We start from the raw sequence: 22,800 nt of genomic DNA, 5'->3' as shown, positions 1-22,800 counted from the left end.
AATTTAAAAATCATTATGATTATGATCCACAAATGACAGCAGGCATTTGTAGAGTTGAAAGAATTTTTTCATAGTTATGTGGTAAGGAATGAATTTTCAAATCTATCAACTTTCTCTTTTACCATTTCTGTTTCAAGTTTGAAGTCTAACATTAATTTTCAATTGAACATAAAATTACATATAATTTTAAACTGCTTAATAGCCTAGAAATTTGTGAAACAGATGGCTGGTATTAAATACCTTGTGACAAGCAGAATATTGGAAGAATGCTACCTTAATGCTGCCTTTTGTATGCAAACTACTAAACACCTTAGCCATTTTCTTTACCTACTGGGGATAATAATGTAGTTAAGTCTGTTAGCTAATGTAACTGGTAGACTTTCTTTGGAGTCTGGCAAAAAATACAAATTGGATGGTGGTATTATGTAGAGAGTTTTTTTTGTGCTAGGACATGAGCTGTAACCACTAGTTCATATTAAATAGGCCTCTGAATAAAAGTATTCTAGAGTAGATAAAGTATCTATTAGCTCATTAAGTACATCTTTAGAGTCTAGTGCAGAGTGCCTTTAGCGTAAGCATTTTCTAAAATTTGGTCCAACCAATATTTCAATTAAATTCCTTCTGTTTTGGTTGACAGTTCTATAATCCAGTAAGTAGACATTAAGATAGATTTTCCTTGTTATTTAGGTTTTTTTGTTAAACTTTTTTCTTCTCTCATTGGCTTTATCATATATCTAAAAGTCTCTGGAATAGGCCAGGTGGTGTGAACTGTAGCCTGAGTTGCTGCTAAGTAGCTGTGTCCTTGGGAAAGGGAAGACACTGTGTTTGCTTTGGGCCTGAGTTTCCCTTTTTTAAAAAATACAATTTATTTGTTAATGGCTATTTTCTATAGCCATTAGAATGTAATTAAGCATCGTGAGGCCAGGAATTTTTGCCTAATTTGTTCCTTGTTGCATCCTCTCTGCCTTGTACATGGTCTGACACATAGGGGTCACTCAATAAGTGTTAGTTGAATGATTTTTGTCTAAACGGTCTCCTGTTCTCTGATTGCACACCTAATTTATATCTCCGTCTATAAACTTGCATGTTTTTATCTTTACACTAGGATTTTATTTTCCCAAATGTGTATAAGGTGGCTGTAATTTAAAAATTTCAACCTTAATTAGTGGTAATTTAAAAATAGCTATTAAAGTATGATTGTAAATTGAATATAATCTTATTTTTCTCAAAATCTTTTTATTATGAAAAGAACATTTTTATACTATTATCTGTAGTCATAGTCTCTCTTCTCTGCATTAGTCAGTTCTGCCATTGGTTTGAATTATAGAATCATTTTACCATACTGTGAAGCTCAATCCCCAGCAAATCTTCATTTCTTACTTATTTTCACTCTTGTCATTTTCTTACTTTAAAACTGCCTCTCCTTTGATGGTAATGATAATTGTGCGTGTAATGTGCCATAAATAGTAAGAAGGGCCTTAGTACATCTTTAGTTGGTTAATATTATGACTGATGCAATAATGTGTTAAATCATCATGGAATAAATACCATGTATGACAAACAAAACTAATACATGACTAGACCATATTTTGCCTAGTCATTCTAGATAAAAAGATAAAGACAGCAGTCAAGCTGAAGAAAATGCTGTGTTATCCAATAAGGTCTTATTATCTGTTGATGATTTACAGGTAAGGTAGTTGTGTCATTTTTGCACATATGATTTCAAGATTAATCATTTGTGAATGCTTTAACCTTCATGATTATAGGATTTAGTTTAAGAAAGTACGTTCTGGACCTCGGGCCTTATCCAAGAAGGGTTTACATATCCAAGTAGGGGTAAAATTTATTGTAAAATACGTTTACTATTATGGTCTAATAGTATGGTCTTTTAGAATGTCAGTTTATGAACTGAGGCATAATTCCTGAATTTAATTGGTCTTTTATGCTTCAGACATTGTCTTTGTTATTACAGTGTCAAAATTCTTCTCACATCATTTTCAATTACTGTTGGCCTGAGTCTGCATTCAGATTAGTAATTTGAAGTGAAAGATGTTCCTTATCCTGTGAACAGTTCTTCTGCTACATAGGAAAATTAATTCAGTTCTTACATGTTATCTTTTTCTGTTATAAAAGAATTGCTGGTATCATGGACTTAGATGACCTTTGTAGGTCATTTTAGCCATAATTTCATGATTATGCACTTAAACTAGGTGAATTATAGGAAATAAAATTTGAAAATGACAGAATGTGTACCTTTGTTTATGTTAATGCCACTGGAATATTGTTCTCAATATCCAAGAAAGCTTCTAATCTTGGCATTTTCTCAGTAAAATATTGTACCTTCAGTGTCATATGCATGATTTGATCCTGCTCATTATGCCACTATCATTCTGCTCTATAGGAGTCATACATTTTATTCTAGCAATTGTAGATCTTTTTACTTAAGGTATATCTTTGTATTAGGGACCTCTCTTGGTGCAAGGCACAGACATCTAATTTAAACAAGGTGAAGCATAAAGGGAAGTTTATGCTCTTACATAACAATATAGCAAGAAGAGCAGGAGTGGACTTCCGTGGTGATCCAGTGGTTAAGACTCTGCGCTTCCACTCTAGGGGGCATGGGTTCAACCCCTGGTGGGGAAGAAGAGCAGGGATGAGGTAGGGGCTTAGGAATGACTAGAACAAGGGATATGAACACTGTAGAACTTTCCCCTTTGCTCTGCATTTCTTAGTATGCCTGCTTTAGTTTCCTATAAACTAGCTTCTTCTGCATGGTGAGGAATATACCAGACTAACATCTTCCCACAGCTGAGCACAGTTACAGTGACTGTCCATCTTCCTTCTACTCTAACCTGAATATTTTGAGGAGAACAAGGCTTGGTTTCCTTGTGTGCCCACGCTGTTGGCCAGAAGGTAGGGTATTTTGAGTGACATCCCCAAGAACATGTGATTGGAAACAATGAGGCATTCTGTGCAGACAAAATAATAGGTGCCTTCTGTTATCTCCTTTTATGACTTTGGATTAAAAATGTTTCCCATAGTCAAGGAATCTGAAATAACATAATATTACATTGCTTCAGATACTGTGGAATCTTTAGTTCTGGTAGTTCTAATATAAGCTTTAGGATGGATACTTTTCAGTTAACAGGTTAAATTCTTGTAATTTATTTTAGTTTTATGCTAATATATACAGAGTGCTGTTCCATACAGAGAGACATTTGAAGAATTATATACAGAATACTATCTGCTCTGATATAAATGGGATAGGAAAATATCATAATTGATTTTTTTTGTCTGTATAATAAAACAGTCCTTGAAATCTCGTATCTAAACAAGGTCAGTTTATGATGAATTTTGAAAGTATGAAGACCTTCAAAGCATGAAGTTAGCAATGGACAACTCCATTTTCAAGAGAAAAGAATAATGTACAGAAACCTGAATTTACCAAATCATTAAGTTAAGAGGTAAATTATTTGGATTACTAAAGGGATTTGGCAGCTACTTTTAAAATTTTGTTTATTTTTTATGTTTTTGCGGTACGCGGGCCTCTCACCGCTGTGGCCCCTCCCGCCGCGGAGCACAGGCTCCGGACGCGCAGGCCCAGCGGCCTTGGCTCACGGGCCCAGTCGCTCTGCGGCACGCGGGATCCTCCTGGACCAGGGCACGAACCTGCATCCCCCGCATCGGCAGACGGACCCCCAACCACTGCGCCACCAGGGAAGCCCTTGGCAGCTACTTTTAAAAAGAACTTCCTAGGATTAAGAATTAATGTGTTACTAAGCACTTGATAGAAAGGACCAAGGGCTGAGGGTTAAGATAGAAACTAAAGTGTCAAGTGTCTCTTATAAGCCATTAGGAAAATGTTTACAGAGCTTTTTCAACAAATTTTGAATGTAATATACCTACTGAAAAATGTACAAATCAGTAGTGTACAACTTGGTGAATGTTCACAGCTAATGTACCTATGTAATGTAACTAGCATAGAACAGAACATTACCAACACTGCATAGCATTTTAATAATAGAGCATTTGTGTTAATAAGCAGGGTTCTTTTGACATCAGTTAGGAGAAAAAGTAAATGAGTTACTCTGGTTGAAAGTTTTTTTTTTTCTCTCTCTCCCAACTAGCTGATGGTATGTTATGGGGGGTGTGGGGGAGGGGGTGGTATATGAAGCTAACAAGAAAATTAGCAGAGTACAGTTGTAATTGCCAAAAATTTAGAATAGCTAATAATTGGCAGCCGTCCAGGTGTCCGAAATAGAATGGCTAAACAAAACTCTGGTATATTCCTACAATGAAGTACTATTCAGTAATAAAAAGGAACAAACTGCTGATACATACAACATTGTAGATGAATCTCAAAAACTTTATACTGACAGAAGCCTTACACAAAAGAGTACATAAAAGTTCCATTTAGATGAGGTTCTGGAACAGACAAAACTAATCTGTCATGGGAAAAAAATCTGAGCAGTGATTGCCTCTGAGGGAAGAGGACAGGGACTGACCAGGAAGGAGCATGAGGGAACTTCCTGGGGTGATGGTAATATTCTGTAACTTCATAGGGGTTTGAATTTCGCAGGTGGATGTACTTCTCAGAACTCATAGATGGTAAACATAAGATTTTCATATTTTATTTTATCTAAATTTTACTTCAAGAGAAAAACTACCTGAACAAATACTGAGCTCTAATTAATGATATACATGTGGAAGTATTTAGGGGGAAGTGTACAGATGTCTGTAACTGATTTTGAAATGCATCAAAAGATGAGATGAATAGAGGGATGGATGCATAAAGGAATGGATGGATATGTAGTAAAGCAAGTAAAATGTTAATGGTAAAATCTAGATCGTTAGTGTATGGGCATTCACTGTAAATTTATTTCAACTTTTCTCTGTGTTTAAAATTTTACATTATAAAACCTTGAAGGAAAAAAACTAGGCAATCAGGAAAGAATGTAATAATCATGAAAACAGGACTTTTATGATGAATAGCTTGTCACAAATGAATATTGGAAGAGGGCAAAAGAAAATGTTTATAGGTATAAGGCAGATACTGTGGCCCATGGGCACAAATGACCTGCAGCATGTTATTTTAGGTCCACAAAATGTTTGTTTTTATTTTTAATGAGCCTGTCTCTAAAACTAGAACTGTTTCACATAAAAATTATAGATTTCTGCCTGCTTATTTTATTTATTTTAAAATTTTATTTATTTATTTATTTTTGGCTGCGTTAGGCTCTCTCTAGTTGCTGCCAGCGGGGCTACTCTTTGTTGTGGTGCGCGGGCTCTAGGCACGCGGGCTTCAGTAATTGTGGCATGTGGGCTCTACAGCACAGGCTCAGTAGTTGTGGCGCACAGGCTCATTTGCTCCGCGGCATGTGGGATCTTCCCGGACCAGGGATCGAACCTGTATCCCCTGCATTGGGAGGCGGATTCTCAACTGCTGCGCCACCAGGGAAGTCCCGCCTGCTATTTTTAAAAGGGTTTAGAAGACAAAGCAGTCATTGCAATAGAATAGAGACTCCAAAGGTAGATACAGATTTTTGTGGAAATTTTGTATATGATAAAGGTGGCATTTCAGACCAGAGGAGAAGAGATGTATTACTCAGTAAAGCATATTGGACAAATGAGCTATCCATTTGGGAAAAGATAAAGCTCAAATCCTTTCACACTCATTAGGTAAATATAAATTCTAGATGGAGCAAAGATCTTAAATATAAAAAACTGTTACTAGAACCACTAGTCCATCAGTAGGTTTTATCTAAGTGGTTTAAACTGGAGATTTAAAGGACAAAAGCCTGTGTCCCATATCATTTGATTCCAGTAAGTCCTGCCATATATTGGAAAGCAGAATGATGCATGCTTTTGGAGTCAGTAAGGTTTAAATCTTTTCTATGTCTTAATCAGACTTTTTTGCAAGCTACAAAAGCATTGTGGGCCTTAGTTTCCTCAACAATCAATCAATCAATATAAAACTTAAAAGAAAAACTACAGAGGGTTGTCGTCAGGAACTGAGATTATATGACATGAAACTCTTGCCCAATGCCTGCCTAGAGTGCATGTTCAATAAATTTTTAGTATAGAGGGATAGAGAAATAGATCTCCAGCAGCTTAGGGGAACTGGCCCAGAGAAGAAATTTACCTGGAAAGGATGAGAAAATTCTTTGACATTTATTTCCATCAGCAGGCACTTACTGAGACCCTGCTGCATGCCATGCAACCTATTCGGCACTAGAACTATAAAAATAAAAATAGAAGAAATTCCCACTTAAAAAAATCTTAAGAAAGTCAGGTTTTATAAGAAAGGAATTCAAGTAAGAATTTTTATGATATTTGACAACTCCCTTGAACTTCATATTGTTATTGACTCTGAGACATTTTCTGGTATGCTACAGTATCTTGTGTTAGTTAAAGGAAGCATAATGGAGAAGCAATTTCCTAAGAAAAATGAATAGTTCAGTTTGGCCACAACCACGAAAGATCCATTTCTTGGGATAACTATTAAGAGAGAATACATTACAGAGATGAAGTACTCATGAAATTGCAAAGTGGTGGGTGAAATGGTGCTTGATAAATTTTTTTGTGTGCCTCTCTTTTCCATTTAAATATTCTTGCTGGTTATTAGTATTTCCTTGGGCTAAGCTTACCAAACTGTTTGTCTACAGTAAATGAAGTCGCAGAGTTCCTAGGTCAGTTTTGCTGATAAAACAAAATATTCCTGTTATTATAATATGATAATAATAATGTGTTAATCATTTTCAGTAAACAAGTTGATATAGAAATATTTTAGCTTCTGTGTATTCTCAATACATAATGATATATTCTTTGGTAGATATTGTAAATAAAGGAACTTTAAAAAAAATTTTTTTTGTTTTAGTTTGCTGGAAACCATGTCTCACTATACAGATGAACCCAGATTTACCATAGAGCAGATAGATCTGCTTCAGCGCCTTCGACGTACTGGAATGACTAAACATGAAATTCTCCATGCCTTGGAAACTTTGGACCGTCTTGATCAAGAGCATAGCGACAAGTTTGGAAGAAGGTCCAGCTACGGAGGAAGTTCATATGGGAATACTACCAACAATGTTCCAGCATCTTCCTCTACAGCTACAGCTTCCACACAGACCCAGCATTCTGGAATGTCCCCATCACCTAGCAACAGTTATGATACCTCCCCACAGCCTTGTACTACCAATCAGAATGGGAGGGAGAATAACGAGCGATTATCCACATCCAATGGAAAGATGTCACCAACTCGCTACCATGCAAACAGCATGGGTCAGAGGTCATACAGTTTTGAAGCCTCAGAAGAGGACCTAGATGTAGATGATAAAGTAGAGGAATTAATGAGGTTAGTTCCTTTCTTATTCAGAGTCCTCCAAATGTTTATATTCTTAAGACTGATTTTGAGTAATGACGCTGTATTTCAGCTCTTTACCTATAAGAACTGTGATGTCCCCTCCCCCTTTAGCGATAAAGAAAAAAATTAAAATTTTTATGTTTTTAATTCAAAAACATTTAATTTTCTTCTCTACTTAAGTTCTTTCTCTTTGCTGCTTGATAAGTCTTTTCCATTCTCTCTGTTATCAAAGCAAAGGTTAGCCTTCTCTTTATGGCTCTAATCACTAACATCTGAATTTTCTGAATTTCTAACAAACACATTATAATCCTTAAATCCATTGTAAGTACTTGTTCTGATAGGTTGACTTTATCATGATATGTATAGTCTTAATTTTTCCCTCCAACATGCCAAACAACAAAATAATTTTGAGCATCTATTTAAAAAGCAATGTTCTTAAGCAGAAAAATAGACATGGTTTCTACCCCTAAGAAGCTAAAGTTCTAATTTTAGCAATAGATGCCATACACACACACACACACACACGCACACACAAATTTAATATTATCTATTACAAAATAAGTGTAAACACTTAGAGTTTGAAACACTGAGAAAAGAAGTCCAGTTTCAACAGAGGTGATTAGGAGAGGCTTCACCCTGGACCTGGGACATTTAGAGGGCAGCACTGATGTGCTTTCCATTGTTGTGTCTCCAGGATCTAGAACTGTCCTTAGCACATGTTAAGGGCTTAATATGTCAATTGAATGGAGGAATTTGAGCTAAGCTTTAAAGGATAGCTTCTGTTTTGAAATATAGGAGCTTTATTTAAAGTTAAGGGAATGGTAACAGGTAGAAAAGGCAAGACATGATTAGTCTTATAAAAACTGCAGATTGGCTAGATATGGTAATAAGAATAGTATATTAAGAGGCAGTACAGATTTTGGGAATATTTGAATTCCATACACATCATTTATGTTTAACTTGGTGGAAATTAAAGGAGTTCTTACAGGTCTGTAGGAGAGAGTTGATAAAAGCATTGTTTTCAGTAGATTATCGCTACTGTAGTAGGGAGGAGAGCCTGCAGGTAGGTTAGTTACAGTATATATGAAAGAAACCGTAGCAGGAATTTGTGAAATAAAATTATAACCTATAATTATGAGTTGTAGTTCTTCTGTAAGACTTTAGGACTTGAAGATAGTATAATGGTGACTTAATACTGCCATATGGAACATCTATCCTATAGTACCACAAAGGTAAAATATCTTTTGAACAAACTGTCCTGAATTTATTTTTAGGGTGGAACTGCCATATAGGGAATTCTGGGCTAAATGGACTATTGTATCTATTGTGTCAGCCAAAAAGTTTGTTTGGTTAATGAATATGTTCAATAAAGTTTTTGGTGGAAATGAAAAAGGTCTTTTATTTTTACTTAAAACCGAATGAACTTTTTGGCCAATCCAATAGATTTCAACTTAATTCCTGTAATGACTAGTTTCATAGAGCAGCTACAGGACCCTATTATTTAAGCTTTGTGAAACTTAGAAATATAAAAGATCAGCTTGGCTTTTAATTCGTTTTCACTTGCTTAAACAGCTGGCCAAAGTTTAGATGTTCCTTTTGAATTTAACATCTATATGACTGTCAAGATTAATAGAGAGGACCATTTGGGCAAATAGAAGTTGCTTTAGTAGTTAAAATGTAAGAAGGTTAGCTTTTAATTATGCTAGTAGAGTGGGTATCAACAATAAAATTTGTTAGAATACTAGCCTGATTTTTGTTATTGTTGCCATCGTTAATCAGTTTTAATGAGCTTTAAACACAATAGTTAGTTCCCAAATGTGTGTTAGCCTAACAAGAAATTTGGGACAAAAGTCTCTGGAAGATTGTCCAGAGTCTAAAACTTGACTATAACGATCTAAAAAATTGACTATTAACTCTAAGGTTATCATAATGTTGTAGGTCAACTGTGTCCTCAAAATAAACAGAAAACCTATTTAGCCAGGACTAGGGTTTGTAGTTAAATCCAGCAATTACACACATTCAAGTGTCATCATTAGATATATATGTGTTTATAATTGTTATCAGTATTTAATTTACATACATCCTACCTTGTTGTATAGGTAGGATACTTTACGGCTTCTTTCTTAGAACTGCTCCTGTGGTGTCCTCTACTCATGTAGTGGTCTTGTTGAACCTTCTGGCTCTGTGGTCCTCTGCCATTGTGCCCTCACCCACATCTACACTCTAACTTTGTGCCCACCTCTTGTTTTTCTCAAGTTTGCAAATAGTACCAATCCTTAGGTTTGAGGGAGAAGTTGATTACATGACTGGTTTCAACTTTTAATCATTACAACCATGCTGTGTGTGAGGTAGAGCAGAGAAATTGAGATTCACAAAAAATAAGTAATTGACCCAAGAAAACTTAAATATTAAGTGGTAGAGCTGAATTCTAACCCATGTCTTTATTACCAGTGTGTCTGTCCCTGGTATCTGTTGCCTCTGTAAATAAATTTACCATGTGTGTAGATTTCAGTAAAATTTTAGGAATGGTGGTTGATGTAACTTAAGACAAAGTGTGAAAGCCATAATGGACTTACCCCCACTCTTCCCCCACGTGATATTTGCCACGTCAAATCAATCACTTACTAGCCTAATGAGTTTTTATTTGGTAGAATGTTAGAGAAAGTTTTGGTAGTGAATCTTTCTGAGTACCCTATGTCCACATAGGGCTACACTGCCCTTTGCCCACTCAACACTGTGGTGATACAGTGGGTTGGATTTGGTGGTCTCTAGGTGGGGAGAATGGATCCCTGAATGCCTTCCTGCCTCCTTTTCTACATGTGTCATATGTAATTCACCTCTTGTATGCTTACATTCCCCAACCTCCAGAGCACTCAGCCGTAAGATAGAGCTTTCAAATTTCATAATCCACTGGGTCCACGAACTTAACTCCTAATAATTTCAAGGTATACAAAGGAGGCTTTTTTTTTTTTGTAAAACTTGATTAATTTGTAACTGTATACCTGATTAGCTTGTTAAGAATCAGAAAGAGAGTAAATGCTACTTTTTCCATTTTTGGATTGATCAGGGTTAAAAAAAATGAAAGGGAAACTAGAATGTGAATTCTCAGCAAATTGTTGACTATAACATTTTAGGAAGGGATTTTAAAGCCAGGAGCTAGAATAAAGACCGATTTTCCATGTTAATATTTTTTAAAAGCATCTGTTAATATATATGTTTATATATAGGTGTATATGTACATCTGCTAATATAATAGTGTGTACCTATTAAAGTGTATCTGTCCTATTGTGTATATATAAAATAACAATCGAAATGAGGCTTAATCAGAATTAATAAACAATGTCATATAAAAGATATTATTCCTAACTACCCACGTCATGAGTGTTTAGTATGTTATCTAGGATCCTGAGACTTTCTTCTGAGTTGGTTATCCATATGCCTAGTAATAGCTTATTTACTTGTGTAGGTAGGGATTTATGTTCTATAAGACATAATAATCAGTTACCATGTTGTCCACACAGATAGAATAGCTTTTGTTTTAACATTATCTTTTAAAATTCTAAATTATGCTTTATCTCCATGAGTAGAAATTAAAGTGAAAAGGTTTTTATTCATATTTGAAAGAATTTGTGTGTAATTATATTTTCCCACCTGTGAAATAGTCTGTCTTGGTAGGTATTGCTCCATCTCTGGAAGTCTTTGAGATAGATGTCTACTTTAAAGGGTCCTACAGAATGTGCAGTGTATATCAACTAAGAGAATATGGAAGATCTTAAAGCATACCACTTTTAAACATTCAGTCTTTAAAAGCCTTTGTTCCAGAAAAGGAAATATTACCGTTTTGAGCTAGTATACATAACTCTCTTCCATTCTGTTTTGGGAAGCTTAAACATATTTGATATTAAGAATTTAGAGCTGTTTTATAAATTATCTAGATCAGGTTTTCCATTTTACAACCTTTTATCTTCAACTACAGATTTGTTCATTCATGGAACAAATTAAGCTCTATTATATGCAAACCCCATGATGAATAAGACACAATCTTTGTGCTAAAGGACTTTGTAGGCTAGTAGGAGAGATAAGACCAGATCAGGAGCAACTATAATACAGAATAGCATGTAATATATTCACATGTGAGTAGTATAAACAAAATGGTAAAGTTAGTTATTGGAAGAAAAGATCTTTTTTAGCTCTGAGGATCAGGGAGAACTTCTCTGAATAGGTGGCAATTATTATTATTTTAAGATGTCTTTAAAAAGGGTAATTTCACGAAGAGGCATTACTGAGTGTATGTAAGTGGTTAGATACAAATAGAGTGGTAGTTTATCTTGGAAATAAACTGTAGAGTCAAAGAAAGATCAGCCTACACTTCACTTTTATTCCATAAGGCTGGAGGAGTAGAAATCATGAGAAGTGTGAGATTTTATAAGATAAGGGAGGAAAAGTGGATTCATTCTCCTTAAAGATGTCAAATTTTAGATGAAGAGAGGAAGTAAGGAGTAGATGAAAGAGTTAGATTTGGAGTCAATGAAGGAGTTTTCACACCAGGAAATTGGTGACTTCACAGGGTACAGTGTGGACAACATTAGGAGAGGCAGGTCATTAAAGAAGGTGGAATGAGTGAGGGGGAATATGTGAAAGTTTAAAGAACAAATTTAACCCAGTAGAATGGAAGTTTTTGAAATACATAAAACATAAGAGAAATGTTATGAATACATAATATTCTCTTATGAAATACATAAGAGAACTGGACACAGTGAAAGTTAAATGCTGTTACTATTTTGAAAATACCTAGTGTAACCAACCAAATGACACAACGCTTGTATCTAAATCTAAATTGTATAGAAGTCTTTTCATGGTGCTTTAAAATACCCAATGCAGATGTTTACTTCAGTCTTACGTACTTAGAGCAGATCGTTTGTTTATTCTTTTCCTGGGATTCTTTCCAGGGTATTATAAAATAATAGTCATTGTTTATGTAGTGCTTTTACAGTTTCAAAAAGTTTTACATTGAAGAATTAAAAAATTTTTTATACTATATACACACACACATTTGATATTAAACTTTGTTTAAATTTAATTTCACTGCTTGGAGAAAAATCTTAAAAGGCTTGTGGTGGGGGGTATTAATGTTCTCATTTTACCAGATGATGCAACCAGCTTTATTAAATGACTTGCCCAAGCACACTCTTATCTTTTAAGTTTTATGTTTTTCTTCAGCTTGAAAAAGCTTCTCTCTGGTAAAACAGTTGAGTAAAGCGGTTTTTTTGGTTTTTTTTAAAACTCATTGTGGGTGCTTAGAAACTTGCCAAGGATCTAAAAATATAGTCTCTGAGAGAGGGTAAGTGAACTGCTGCTCTCTTGCAGACTTTTTGGGGTTCCTTCTGTCTTGCTGCAGTCCTTGGTAATATCATACTGCAGGGCTGTGAATAATTCACAAACCTGATATGCCCTACTGGAATAATTGTGTGTTATCTCCTCTTTGTGACTTAGTCTCTAGGTGAAATTGATTTTAAATAAATTGATTTAAATTCCAATTTAAATCAGTAATCAAGAAAATACCATTTAATCATTTTCCCCACAGAAGCACATTTTTATTTAACCTTAATAGATAGTATCTTAAACTCAGTTTTCATTTTCCTAGAGGGACAGTCTATACATTGAAATGCAATGCTTTATTTAAATTTTTTCAGGATAATTTTGCATCTGTATCAGAAACCAAATGATTTGGTTGTTTTATTTACATAAGCCAATTGAAATAGATACTGCTGAAGTTTATCTTGCTCTACTGATTGTTGATCGATATTTGACAGCCATATGATAATGTAGACAGTTATTTTGTTTGACATTAAAATGTATTTCTTTGTGCCTTTTTCTTTCAGATACATAATTTTTAAATGAGAATGATACTTTTCAAAGAAATATTTCAAATATAAATAAGCATTGTGGAAGGAATCTAGGGAGTATCTAGATCAGTATGAGAAATTTCAAATATTGGATTAGGCAGTGGCCTCTTTCTTTTCTTCCTTTGGGAATCTTTTTGATTAGGATTTCCAGCCAGTAGATGAGGAGTAGACTGGAGCTCCAGGTTGGAAGCTGTCCCTACTATCACTTCTCTGCTCTTTTCCAGAATTCCTCAAAGGGAGCATGGAATTCACCAACAGAGTGTACAGCTCCTCCTCAACAAAGGACTGCAAATCTGCTCTGAGTGAATCACAGCTGATTCTTAGGGGATAGGATACTTTCTTTCCTTGTTCCAAATAATCTGTAGAGAGACTTGAGCTCCTATAAGGAGTCTGTGGATCATTCACAAAATGATTTGTAAAGATGTCATGATCCCTTTGTCTCAGATCAGGGGTTCACAAACTTTTTCTGTAAAGGGTTAGATGGAAAACATTTTAGACTTCGTGGCCAAGAGGCAAAGTCGATATAATATAGATACTTACGTACAAGAGAGAAAGCAAATGGTCACAAATTTTTATTTGCAAAATTCAATATAGAATAATTAATAATTTGAATACAATTTTTAAAATACAGGCCTACTAATGAGAAGAATGGAATTTTTTGGTAGGGAGAGGGTAATATTTTGCTTACTTCATGTTCAAAGTTAGTATTCCCTGTCCTCAAATTGATTGTGAATGTTCATCTGTGAAAACTATTCTTAGCTCATAGGTTGTATAAAAACAGGTGGGAGGCCAGATTAGTCCATGGGCCATAGTTGCTGACCCCCTGTGTTAGACCATAAATTGCCACTCTTCTGTTACTTTTGAGCTTGAATGAAATTCCATTTATGTAATCCTTTTGAACATTCAAAGAGAAATTGGTCTTTAAGGCTTTAAGTATAATTTTTACTGAAGTATTCTGTTTGTTCTGGTGGAGAAACAGAAGTCTTGCCATTCATTGTCATTCTAGTGAATGTCTAGTCTTTTGAGAATTTGTTGAATTTTTAAATAAGTAAAAATTTATAAGGCATCTAGTGAAGGAAAAATTAGGTCTATAATATGTAATCCCAAGGACACAAAATATAGTGTAGTTTTAAGTATTAAGCATTCTGTATATTACATGTACTAGGAAATTAATGTCTTTTATATTAAAATTTTATATTCAACCCATCCTGCTTAAAATTTTTTTGGGTTATTCAGGACAAAGAAAGCGAATTAAAAGGCAGAGCCTTCTTAAAATGGCTAATAATTTAGCAGTTGTGAGAATGATGATTTCTATTCCTTTAGCAAAGGTTTTCAAATGAACTGAACATTATTTATGCTGTTGCATCGTTAACATGCGAAACCACAATCTACTCACAACTGATTTTTGTTGTTGTTGTTGCTTTTTATTTTTCTAGGATTTCTGTCTGTGTAAGATATATTCATTACCCAGTAATGAAACTTTGTATATACCATATGGCAGCCTTGTTCCTAATGTGAATTATAAACAGCATGCGATTAACCGTCCTCTGGTATGAGACTGATATCTACTGTGGCATTCACTAAAGCGTCTGTCTGATGGTGTGATGTTTTAGGACTTGAATATTTGGTGTTTCTTGGTTTGTTTTAATTTCATATTTTCACACAAGCTTGGTCTGTTTACCTTTATTTTTGTGTCCTTTCTTTCTGTGTTCTCCCCACCTCTCTGCTTCACCTTTCTTAGCAAAGATGAGGATTTCTACCTTCAACATACATTGTTGGTCTTGTCTTCTGTTTTTGTTAGGAGGGACAGCAGTGTGATAAAAGAGGAAATCAAAGCCTTTCTTGCCAATCGGAGGATTTCCCAAGCAGTTGTTGCACAGGTAACAGGTAAGAGCTGAAGAGCCCTTTATTCTGGAATCTTGTCTAGTCTCTGCCTTCTAGTGCAGATGTTGGAATATTGCTTGCATTTCTGCATTGCAGTGCAGATCTGTCAGTTTAGGCATAATAATGTATGCCTGTGATTTAAAACCCATTGTCTCCGACATCTTGGAACTTTTCCAGTGACTTTTTTTTTTACTTGTGCTAGTAAATTTTACAGCATTTGTAATAAGCACAAAATTCCCTATTTTATGGCTAAAAAAGGATTCTCTGGTTTTCTTGTAATTGTGACAGAGCTTATGACACATGCACATCCAACTGCTATCTACATTTCATATTTTTAAAAGCTTCACAGTCCTCCAAATCCAATCCCTGATTTTACCAATTAAAAAATGATTCATGAGAGTAAAGGAAGTTGTGTTTTTTCAACCACTTTTCTGTATGTGAAAGCTTTCCTCAAAACATTACTGAGAAGATAAGAATTACCAGTGTCTTCTCTTTGTTTTTTATATCCCATCCCATTACCCACCCCACCGCAGCCCCATCCTGAGTATGTGGTGTATATGTGTCATTCTCTATTCAGATTGCATTTTTTATGGAGTTCTTGAATTTTGGGGTAGCATGTGTTTTCTTTGTTGGTCTGTAGTCTTCCTTTCTTGGATATCAATGATTTATAAGACCTTAATAAAATCAACTATGTCTTAGTCATGAGAGGAACCAGAAACTCTTTCAACTACATGTTGTAGTTGATACATTGTTGTGTGTTGTACATTGATGGATATGAAAATTAATTTGTTCCTCCCCTTCCTTTTTTTAACATGCCACTAGCAGCTCTGTGACTTCGGGCTTTTTAGCCTCTGCACCTCAGTTTCTTACTTCTACAATGATATAGTTGGATCTGATCTTTAACAGTACCTTCCAATTTTAAGATACTATTTCTATTCTCTAGACATTGATACATATTGAAGCTCATTTACCTAAACGGTTGTTATTGACCATTTATTTGGTTAAAAATGAAACTTGAGATTTCAGAAGTCTTAAATTTCACCCCAAGAATCTAAGGTCAGCCAATCTTAATATGTGTGTAACATATTACACTAGTAATGTATTTTTATAAATGACACTTCTGTTCGTGGTAAAAAGAAAAAAATTTAATTAAAGGCATGTCCCTTCGCCTAGAAATCTTAAACAAAAGGACAGTGTGTGAATTTAATTTTTGTAATCTTCAGTTGTTTTTCAGTAGGATATTTAAAATAAATTGTTACCTTTATCTTCAGGGATTAAGGCATGGTGCTAAGGGCATTGTAAGGGCAAGTTAAGTGGGTTTTACCAAAACCCACTGATGTGCACTATGGAAAGATGGAGCGTTGTCTTTCAGGACTTTTATTTCAGCCCCCAAGATTAGTAGCAATAGTATCTTCTAGCTTGTCAACCTCAAAAAAAAAAAGACAAAATTGTACTGTTATAGACAGCATTATAAAGTTGATTTTGCCCAAGTGGAAATATTTCTGAATGTCTAGAATACCCTGAATCTTGAATCATCTTGGACTTTTTAAATAATATCTTTTGAAACCCATCAAACGTTGATGCAAATTATAACAAAATACCTTTAAAAGGAATTTCTTAGCCATATCTAAAGCATTAGTTATACCATTCATCAAATCCTGCCTTTTTGGGGTTTTTGTTTGTTTGTTTTGTTTTTTCTATTCAATATTTTTCCTTAAGTTTTTTTAAAACTTATTTTCTACTGGAGTATAGCCAATTAACAATGTTGTGATAGTTTCAGGTGTACAGCAAAGGGACTCAGCCATACATATACATGTATCCGTTCTCCCCAGTACTGCCTTTTGGAAAGGGAAATTAAAAGATGTTTTAGCATCTTGCTACTCAAAATGTAGTCCATGGGACAGCAGTATTGGAAGCTTATTAGAAATGTAAAGATACAGAGTATCATGCTATACCTACTGAATCAGAATTTACATTTTAACCAGATCTCCAGGTGATCTGGGTGTGAGAAGTGCAGTTCTAGGAGACTGGTAAGCTTTCCTGATGCTAATTTCAATGGATTGGCACTGTTTAACATTGCCCCAGTCAGTGACAGTCATCATGATGCCATCTCCTGTTTTTGAAAGCAAGAGTTGAAATTTTTACACAGGTATTATCTGTTATAACACATGGACTTTTCTTTTGCCACTGTAATCATAAGATTTGGTACTGTTAAAACTTCTTGCCCACATTTCTGCCTCACCCCAACTTATTCTTCCTCCTCTTCATTCCTAGTCCAAAAGCTGGTTCATTTCCCCTTGATCAGATATCTTTAATGTTCTCCATTGTCTAGAAAATGAAACGCTTTATAATCTACTCCAGCCTTCTCTTTATATCCTTCTCCTATTCAGTATAATCCCTAGCTGGATTCAGGTATGTGCCATTTTTAGTATTCTGGTCACCTGGATGCTAATAAATCGTTGATTGTGCCTAGGATACCTTCACCTCCTCACCTTGGTCTTATCAATTCCTGTTTATCAACATTACCTCAGTTATTATCCTCATTCTGACTTCTTTGATCACTTTAGCCCATGTAGACCTCTCTTTTTTCTGAAATTAATACACTTAGTTTACCACCCTGAGATATTAAACCTCATTTCAGTTCTGCATTTTATAGTAGTATTCTTTAAAAGCAGAGATCTTTCTTAGACCTACTCAAAGAGTCTAGCATTGCACATACTCTCTGAAGATCTCATGTTTACCTAGAAAGGGAGTATTGGTGAAGCTAACACAAGCTACACATGTGAAAATTTATCCAGTATGACTTTGTCCAGTGGTGTTCCCCCTCTAGAAATATTAATTTGCTCAACAAATGCAGCATTAATTCCTGCCCTTAAGAAATTTGTATTTTTCTTTTATCTACTTTAATTATTTACATAAGGCAGGGGAATGAGGATGATTTATAACCAGATTGGTTCATTGTCCCTTTGGTCAACTAACTGAATTCACGTATTTCTCATGTATTACTGTGTTACATTTTCACCCAGCCTGTCTAGCCATCAAACTAAACTCAGGGGCAGTGCTTTTCATTCCAGAAAAGACATGCGGCTAGAGAATGGTGAGTTAGTGAGAATCAGTATGAAGCTTGGCCCTCATAATTGGCCCACCTGAGATAGAGTGGCCTGAGTGAGGAAGCCTTCCAGGTGCCCAGGGCTCACTCCTTGGGGTACCTGATTAATATATAGGCACATTTTTCTGTCTAAACAAATTAATCAAGTGTATCTTAAACGAATGTGTACCTGATGAAATCTACCACAAAATAAAGTTTAGGATATGGTGCTCTGGAATCTGTCCTGTATTAGAGTCTCTTAAAGTCAGTTAAGTTTAACTGTAATATGTGAAATAATGAAATAAATCAACCTTGGGATAAAAATGAGAACGAGTGGTGCATAACAAAAGGAAATGCTAAATAAAAATGTGTAGTGAGGTGCAAAATTATAACACATGGGCTTGTTCCAGAAACAAAATACAGAGGCTTCTTTTTATAGATTTGGAGGATTTCTATAATAAGATAAACAAGAAGTTCATGGGTGGGGTCTGTATAAATAATATCCTACTGATAGGAAAAATGACAGTATAAACAGGATATAATAACAGTGCCTGCTGAATTTCCCAGCATGTTATTTGTAGCTTTTTTCACAGAGTCACAGCTGCTCCCACCAAGGGTGGATTTTTACCTCTGTAAGAGGTCGAGCAACTTTCTAAATTCTCAATAACAGTGGTGGGGTGGGGAACATACATAGCCTTTGCTTTAGTAATAAATACGTATGTTTTATATTCACTTTCAGGGTGAAACATTTTCTTGGGCTATTAGAATTCTTAAAACATGATTTTCTTTTTAAATGACCTCTGGGAAAAATCACGCTGGCAGAATAAATGAGTAAATGGGCAATGCTTGAGTGAGTGCTTATCAGCTAAATAAATATACTAATTAGATTCATGTCCTCTTAAAAAATAAATAAGTGAAAGAAGAAAAATTAATCATCTCTGAATTTTAAGAAATTTATCATAATTCTGTTTTCTTGAATGATAGCAGTATAATGGAAAAGTGACCATTAAACTTTTGAATCCCAAAATTCTAGTCCTTCTGTCAAATAGCCTTGTGATCCAGGACAAATCACGTAACTTCTCTGAGCCTCAGTTTCTTTATTTATAAGACGAGAGGTTTGACCAAATGTTTTCCAAGTATCTTTTCTAGTTGTCAAATTTCCGTTCTGTTTTTAAACTGTTAAGTACATTTAACAAGTATGCATGTTACCCCTATCTAGTGACTCTCATTCCCAAAATGTAAGAATTTGTATAAAGAGAAGCTCTGAAACAGTTTCAGAAGTGTTCCAGCTGTATTCAGATCACTTCCCTTTTCTTAGTTATCTTTAAAATGAAGAGTAAAAGCACTACATATTCAATTTAATTTTGATAATTTCTTTACAAAGTAGAACTTCAGACCAGACACTAAAAACCAACTAAAATGTCAATATACCTTTTTTTAAAAATAGACTTTATGTTTTAGAGTAGTTTTAGGTTCACAGCAAAAGTGAACAGAAAGTATAGAGAGTTCCCATATACCTCCTGCCCCTCCACACACACACAGCCTTCCCTACTCTCAGCATCTTGCACTAGAGTGGTACTTTATTATAATATGAACCTACGTTGTCACCCAAAGTCCATAGTTTACTTTAGGTATAGATAGTTTTGTACATTCTGTGGGTCTTGAAAAAAGTGTAATGACTAGTATCTACCATTATAGTATCAGAAGATGATACTGTAGTTTAATTGCCTGAAAATCCTCTGTACTCCACCTATTCATCCTTCCCTCTCTCTCCCCTAACCCTTGGCAACTGCTAATCTTTTTACTGTCTCCATAGTTTTGCCTTTTCCAGAATATTATCATATTCTTTTCAGGTTGGCTTCTTTCACTTAATAATATATATTTAAGGGTCTTTAATGTCTTTTCGTGGCTTGATAGTTCATTTCTTTTTAGTGCTAAGTAATATTCCATTGTCCAGATGTACCACAGTTTATTTATACATTCACCTACTGAAGGACATCTTGGTTGCTTTCAAGTTTTGGCAATTATGAATAAAGCAGCTCTAAACAAGTAGAATTTATATCTATATTAGAAAAGCAGTGTTGGTAGGGCATAAGTCACAGACTATGGTATTGTCCTATTATAATACAACCAAACATAATTATAATGCTTATTTAACAAGATTTTATCAATTCCTACCTAATGAATTTTACTAGTTTTATGTAGAGCTCCACTATGAAGGCTATTATCTGTATAAAATGCACAGATTTCTGTATATGAGATGGGACTTGTGTCTCCAAATTGAAAAGGTTTAAAGCTTTAATTTCTATTAGGAGAAAACTTCTTTTCAAATATAAATGTTTTTGCAGAGTGCATTTTAGGATTTTCCCTTGTCTTGCAGCCTCTGAAGAATAAGAACAGATGTTGTCCTATGGTTCCAAAAATTCTTACTTTTATTCTCATTTTCTTCTATGTTCTGCAATTTGTTGCCAAACTGTTTTCTTGTAAACATAACACATAAGGTTACCTTTCTTTTCCGTAGGAAAAAATCCAGGCTATATATCTGAATACCCATATTTTCTCACTTTGATGATGGCTCTGAAAAATTGGAGTGAAAATAATTTCAGAGGACACTCTTTGTTGTTAGAAAATCAGTTTTCTACAATTCTTGAAATTTATTGTCCTACCAGGGCTTTTATCATCTCAAATGCAATGTACAGGGACATACATTTTTGGTGTTAAAAAACTAAGGAAGGTTGGTTTTCAAGTATAAAATAAGATTTCTCTTCCACCTGTATTTAAAAGTAGAAACTATATTTTAAAAACTTTTATTCTACCACAAGCTTTGACAAAAGTGATTTTAAAAGGTTAGACACAGATGTGGTTTTTTCCCCCTTCAGTAATTTTCACTTTTGTTTCTCCCCAATTCTTGCTTGCTAAGATCATGGAGAAAAGTCTGTACTTAAGGTATAATATTCCTTCAACAGCTTTATGAAATCCGTCTTACCTAACGTAAGTTAATTTTCTTTATATTAAAAAAAGCCTACAGTGAAAAATGACAGAAAGAAGAAATACCCTAGTGAGAGTCAGAAAGTATCTGTGTCTGATAAAATAGCATAACCTAAAGTTCAGCTGTAGTCAGTATTATAAATAACAACCTACAGAAGAAGGCTCTGAAGGGAATGGAATAAATACCACTTTTTGTAAACTACAAATATGGTCTTTTATACATTAAGGAATTATTTTGTTAACTCTTGAAGTTTACTCAGGGATAGATCTTAAATCAAAGAATTTGACGTCAGTTGCTACATTTATTTAGGTGAGGAACTGAAGCTTGAACTAACCAAGCTGGAGGGCCTTGATATCTGAGAGACCTATAAAATTTTGAAACAATCATTCAAATTCTTATGGCCTTAAGAAAGCTTTTAATATCAGCGTGTGTCAGCTTCAGCTAAATTTAACTACAGTTGATCCTTAGACAACAGGGATTTGAACTGTGTGGGTCTACTTCTATGTGGATTTTGTTTTTCAATAAATACATACCACAGTGTTTCACAGTCCACGGTTGTTTGAATCAACAGATGCAGAAACTGCCTATTTGGAGGGCCAGCTGTAAAGTTATACTTGGATTTTGGACTGGGCAGGGAGGTCAACACCTCTAACCCCCAGGTCAACTAACTATATCATTTGATCCTCACAAAATAAACTTTTTTTTTTTCACATGGATGTCTAATTGTTAGAGTATCATTTTGGGGAATAGTCAACAGTTGTCAAGACACTAGTCTTTCCCTATTAAATTACATTGGCACCTTTATCAAAAATCAGTTGAATGCATATGTGTGAGTCTGTTTGTGGGTTCTCTCTTGTTGTCCGTTGGACTTTATATCTATCCCTATACCAATACAAAACTGTAAATTACTGTAAACTTATAGTAAATCTTGAAATCAGAACGTGTAATTTCTTCCAACTTTGTTTTTCTTTTTTAAGATCACTGTTGATATTCTAGGTCTTTTTTTTTTTTTTTTTTTTTTTTTTTTTTTGCGGTACGCGGGCCTCTCACTGCTGTGGCCTCTCCCGCTGCGGAGCACAGGCTCCGGACGCGCAGGCTGAGCGGCCACGGCTCATGGGCCCAGCCGCTCCGCGGCACGTGGGATCTTCCCGGACTGGGGCACGAACCCACGTCCCCTGCATCGGCAGGCGGACTCTCAACCACTGCGCCACCAGGGAAGCCCTATTCTAGGTCTTTTGCACTTCCATATCATTTTAAAATCAGCCTCTCATATACCCTGAGAAAACCATAATTCCAAAAGAGTCATGTACCAGAATGTTCATTGCAGCTGTATTTACAATAGCCAGGACATGGAAGTAGCCTAAGTGTCCATCAACAGATGAATGGATAAAGAAGATGTGGCACATATATACAATGGAATATTACTCAGCCATTAAAAGGAACGGAACTGAGTTATTTGTAGTGAGGTGGATGGACCTAGAGACTGTCATACAGAGTGAAATAAGTCAGAAAGAGAAAAACAAATACCGTATGCTAACACATATATATGGAATCTAAAAAAAAGAAAAAG

General features: G+C 35.0%; 1 protein-coding gene across 6 annotated transcripts in view; it reads left to right on the top strand.

Annotated features, from left to right (window-relative positions):
* Nucleotides 1-22,800, top strand: part of HMBOX1 (homeobox containing 1) — a 184,203-nt gene that overhangs the window by 92,077 nt on the left and 69,326 nt on the right. For all 6 annotated transcript variants that reach the window (XM_065878865.1, XM_065878863.1, XM_065878866.1 and 3 more), the window contains 2 exons: nucleotides 6,878-7,354; nucleotides 15,071-15,156. In XM_065878865.1, the coding sequence (XP_065734937.1) occupies nucleotides 6,878-7,354; nucleotides 15,071-15,156 (563 nt within the window). The remainder of the gene's footprint in view (nucleotides 1-6,877; nucleotides 7,355-15,070; nucleotides 15,157-22,800) is intronic.

This window comes from Phocoena phocoena, chromosome 6 (assembly GCF_963924675.1).
Source record: "Phocoena phocoena chromosome 6, mPhoPho1.1, whole genome shotgun sequence".
NCBI classification, from domain to species: domain Eukaryota; kingdom Metazoa; phylum Chordata; class Mammalia; order Artiodactyla; family Phocoenidae; genus Phocoena; species Phocoena phocoena.
The sequence above is the reverse complement of the archived record's forward strand: the minus strand, read 5'-3'. Positions and strand labels throughout refer to the sequence as shown.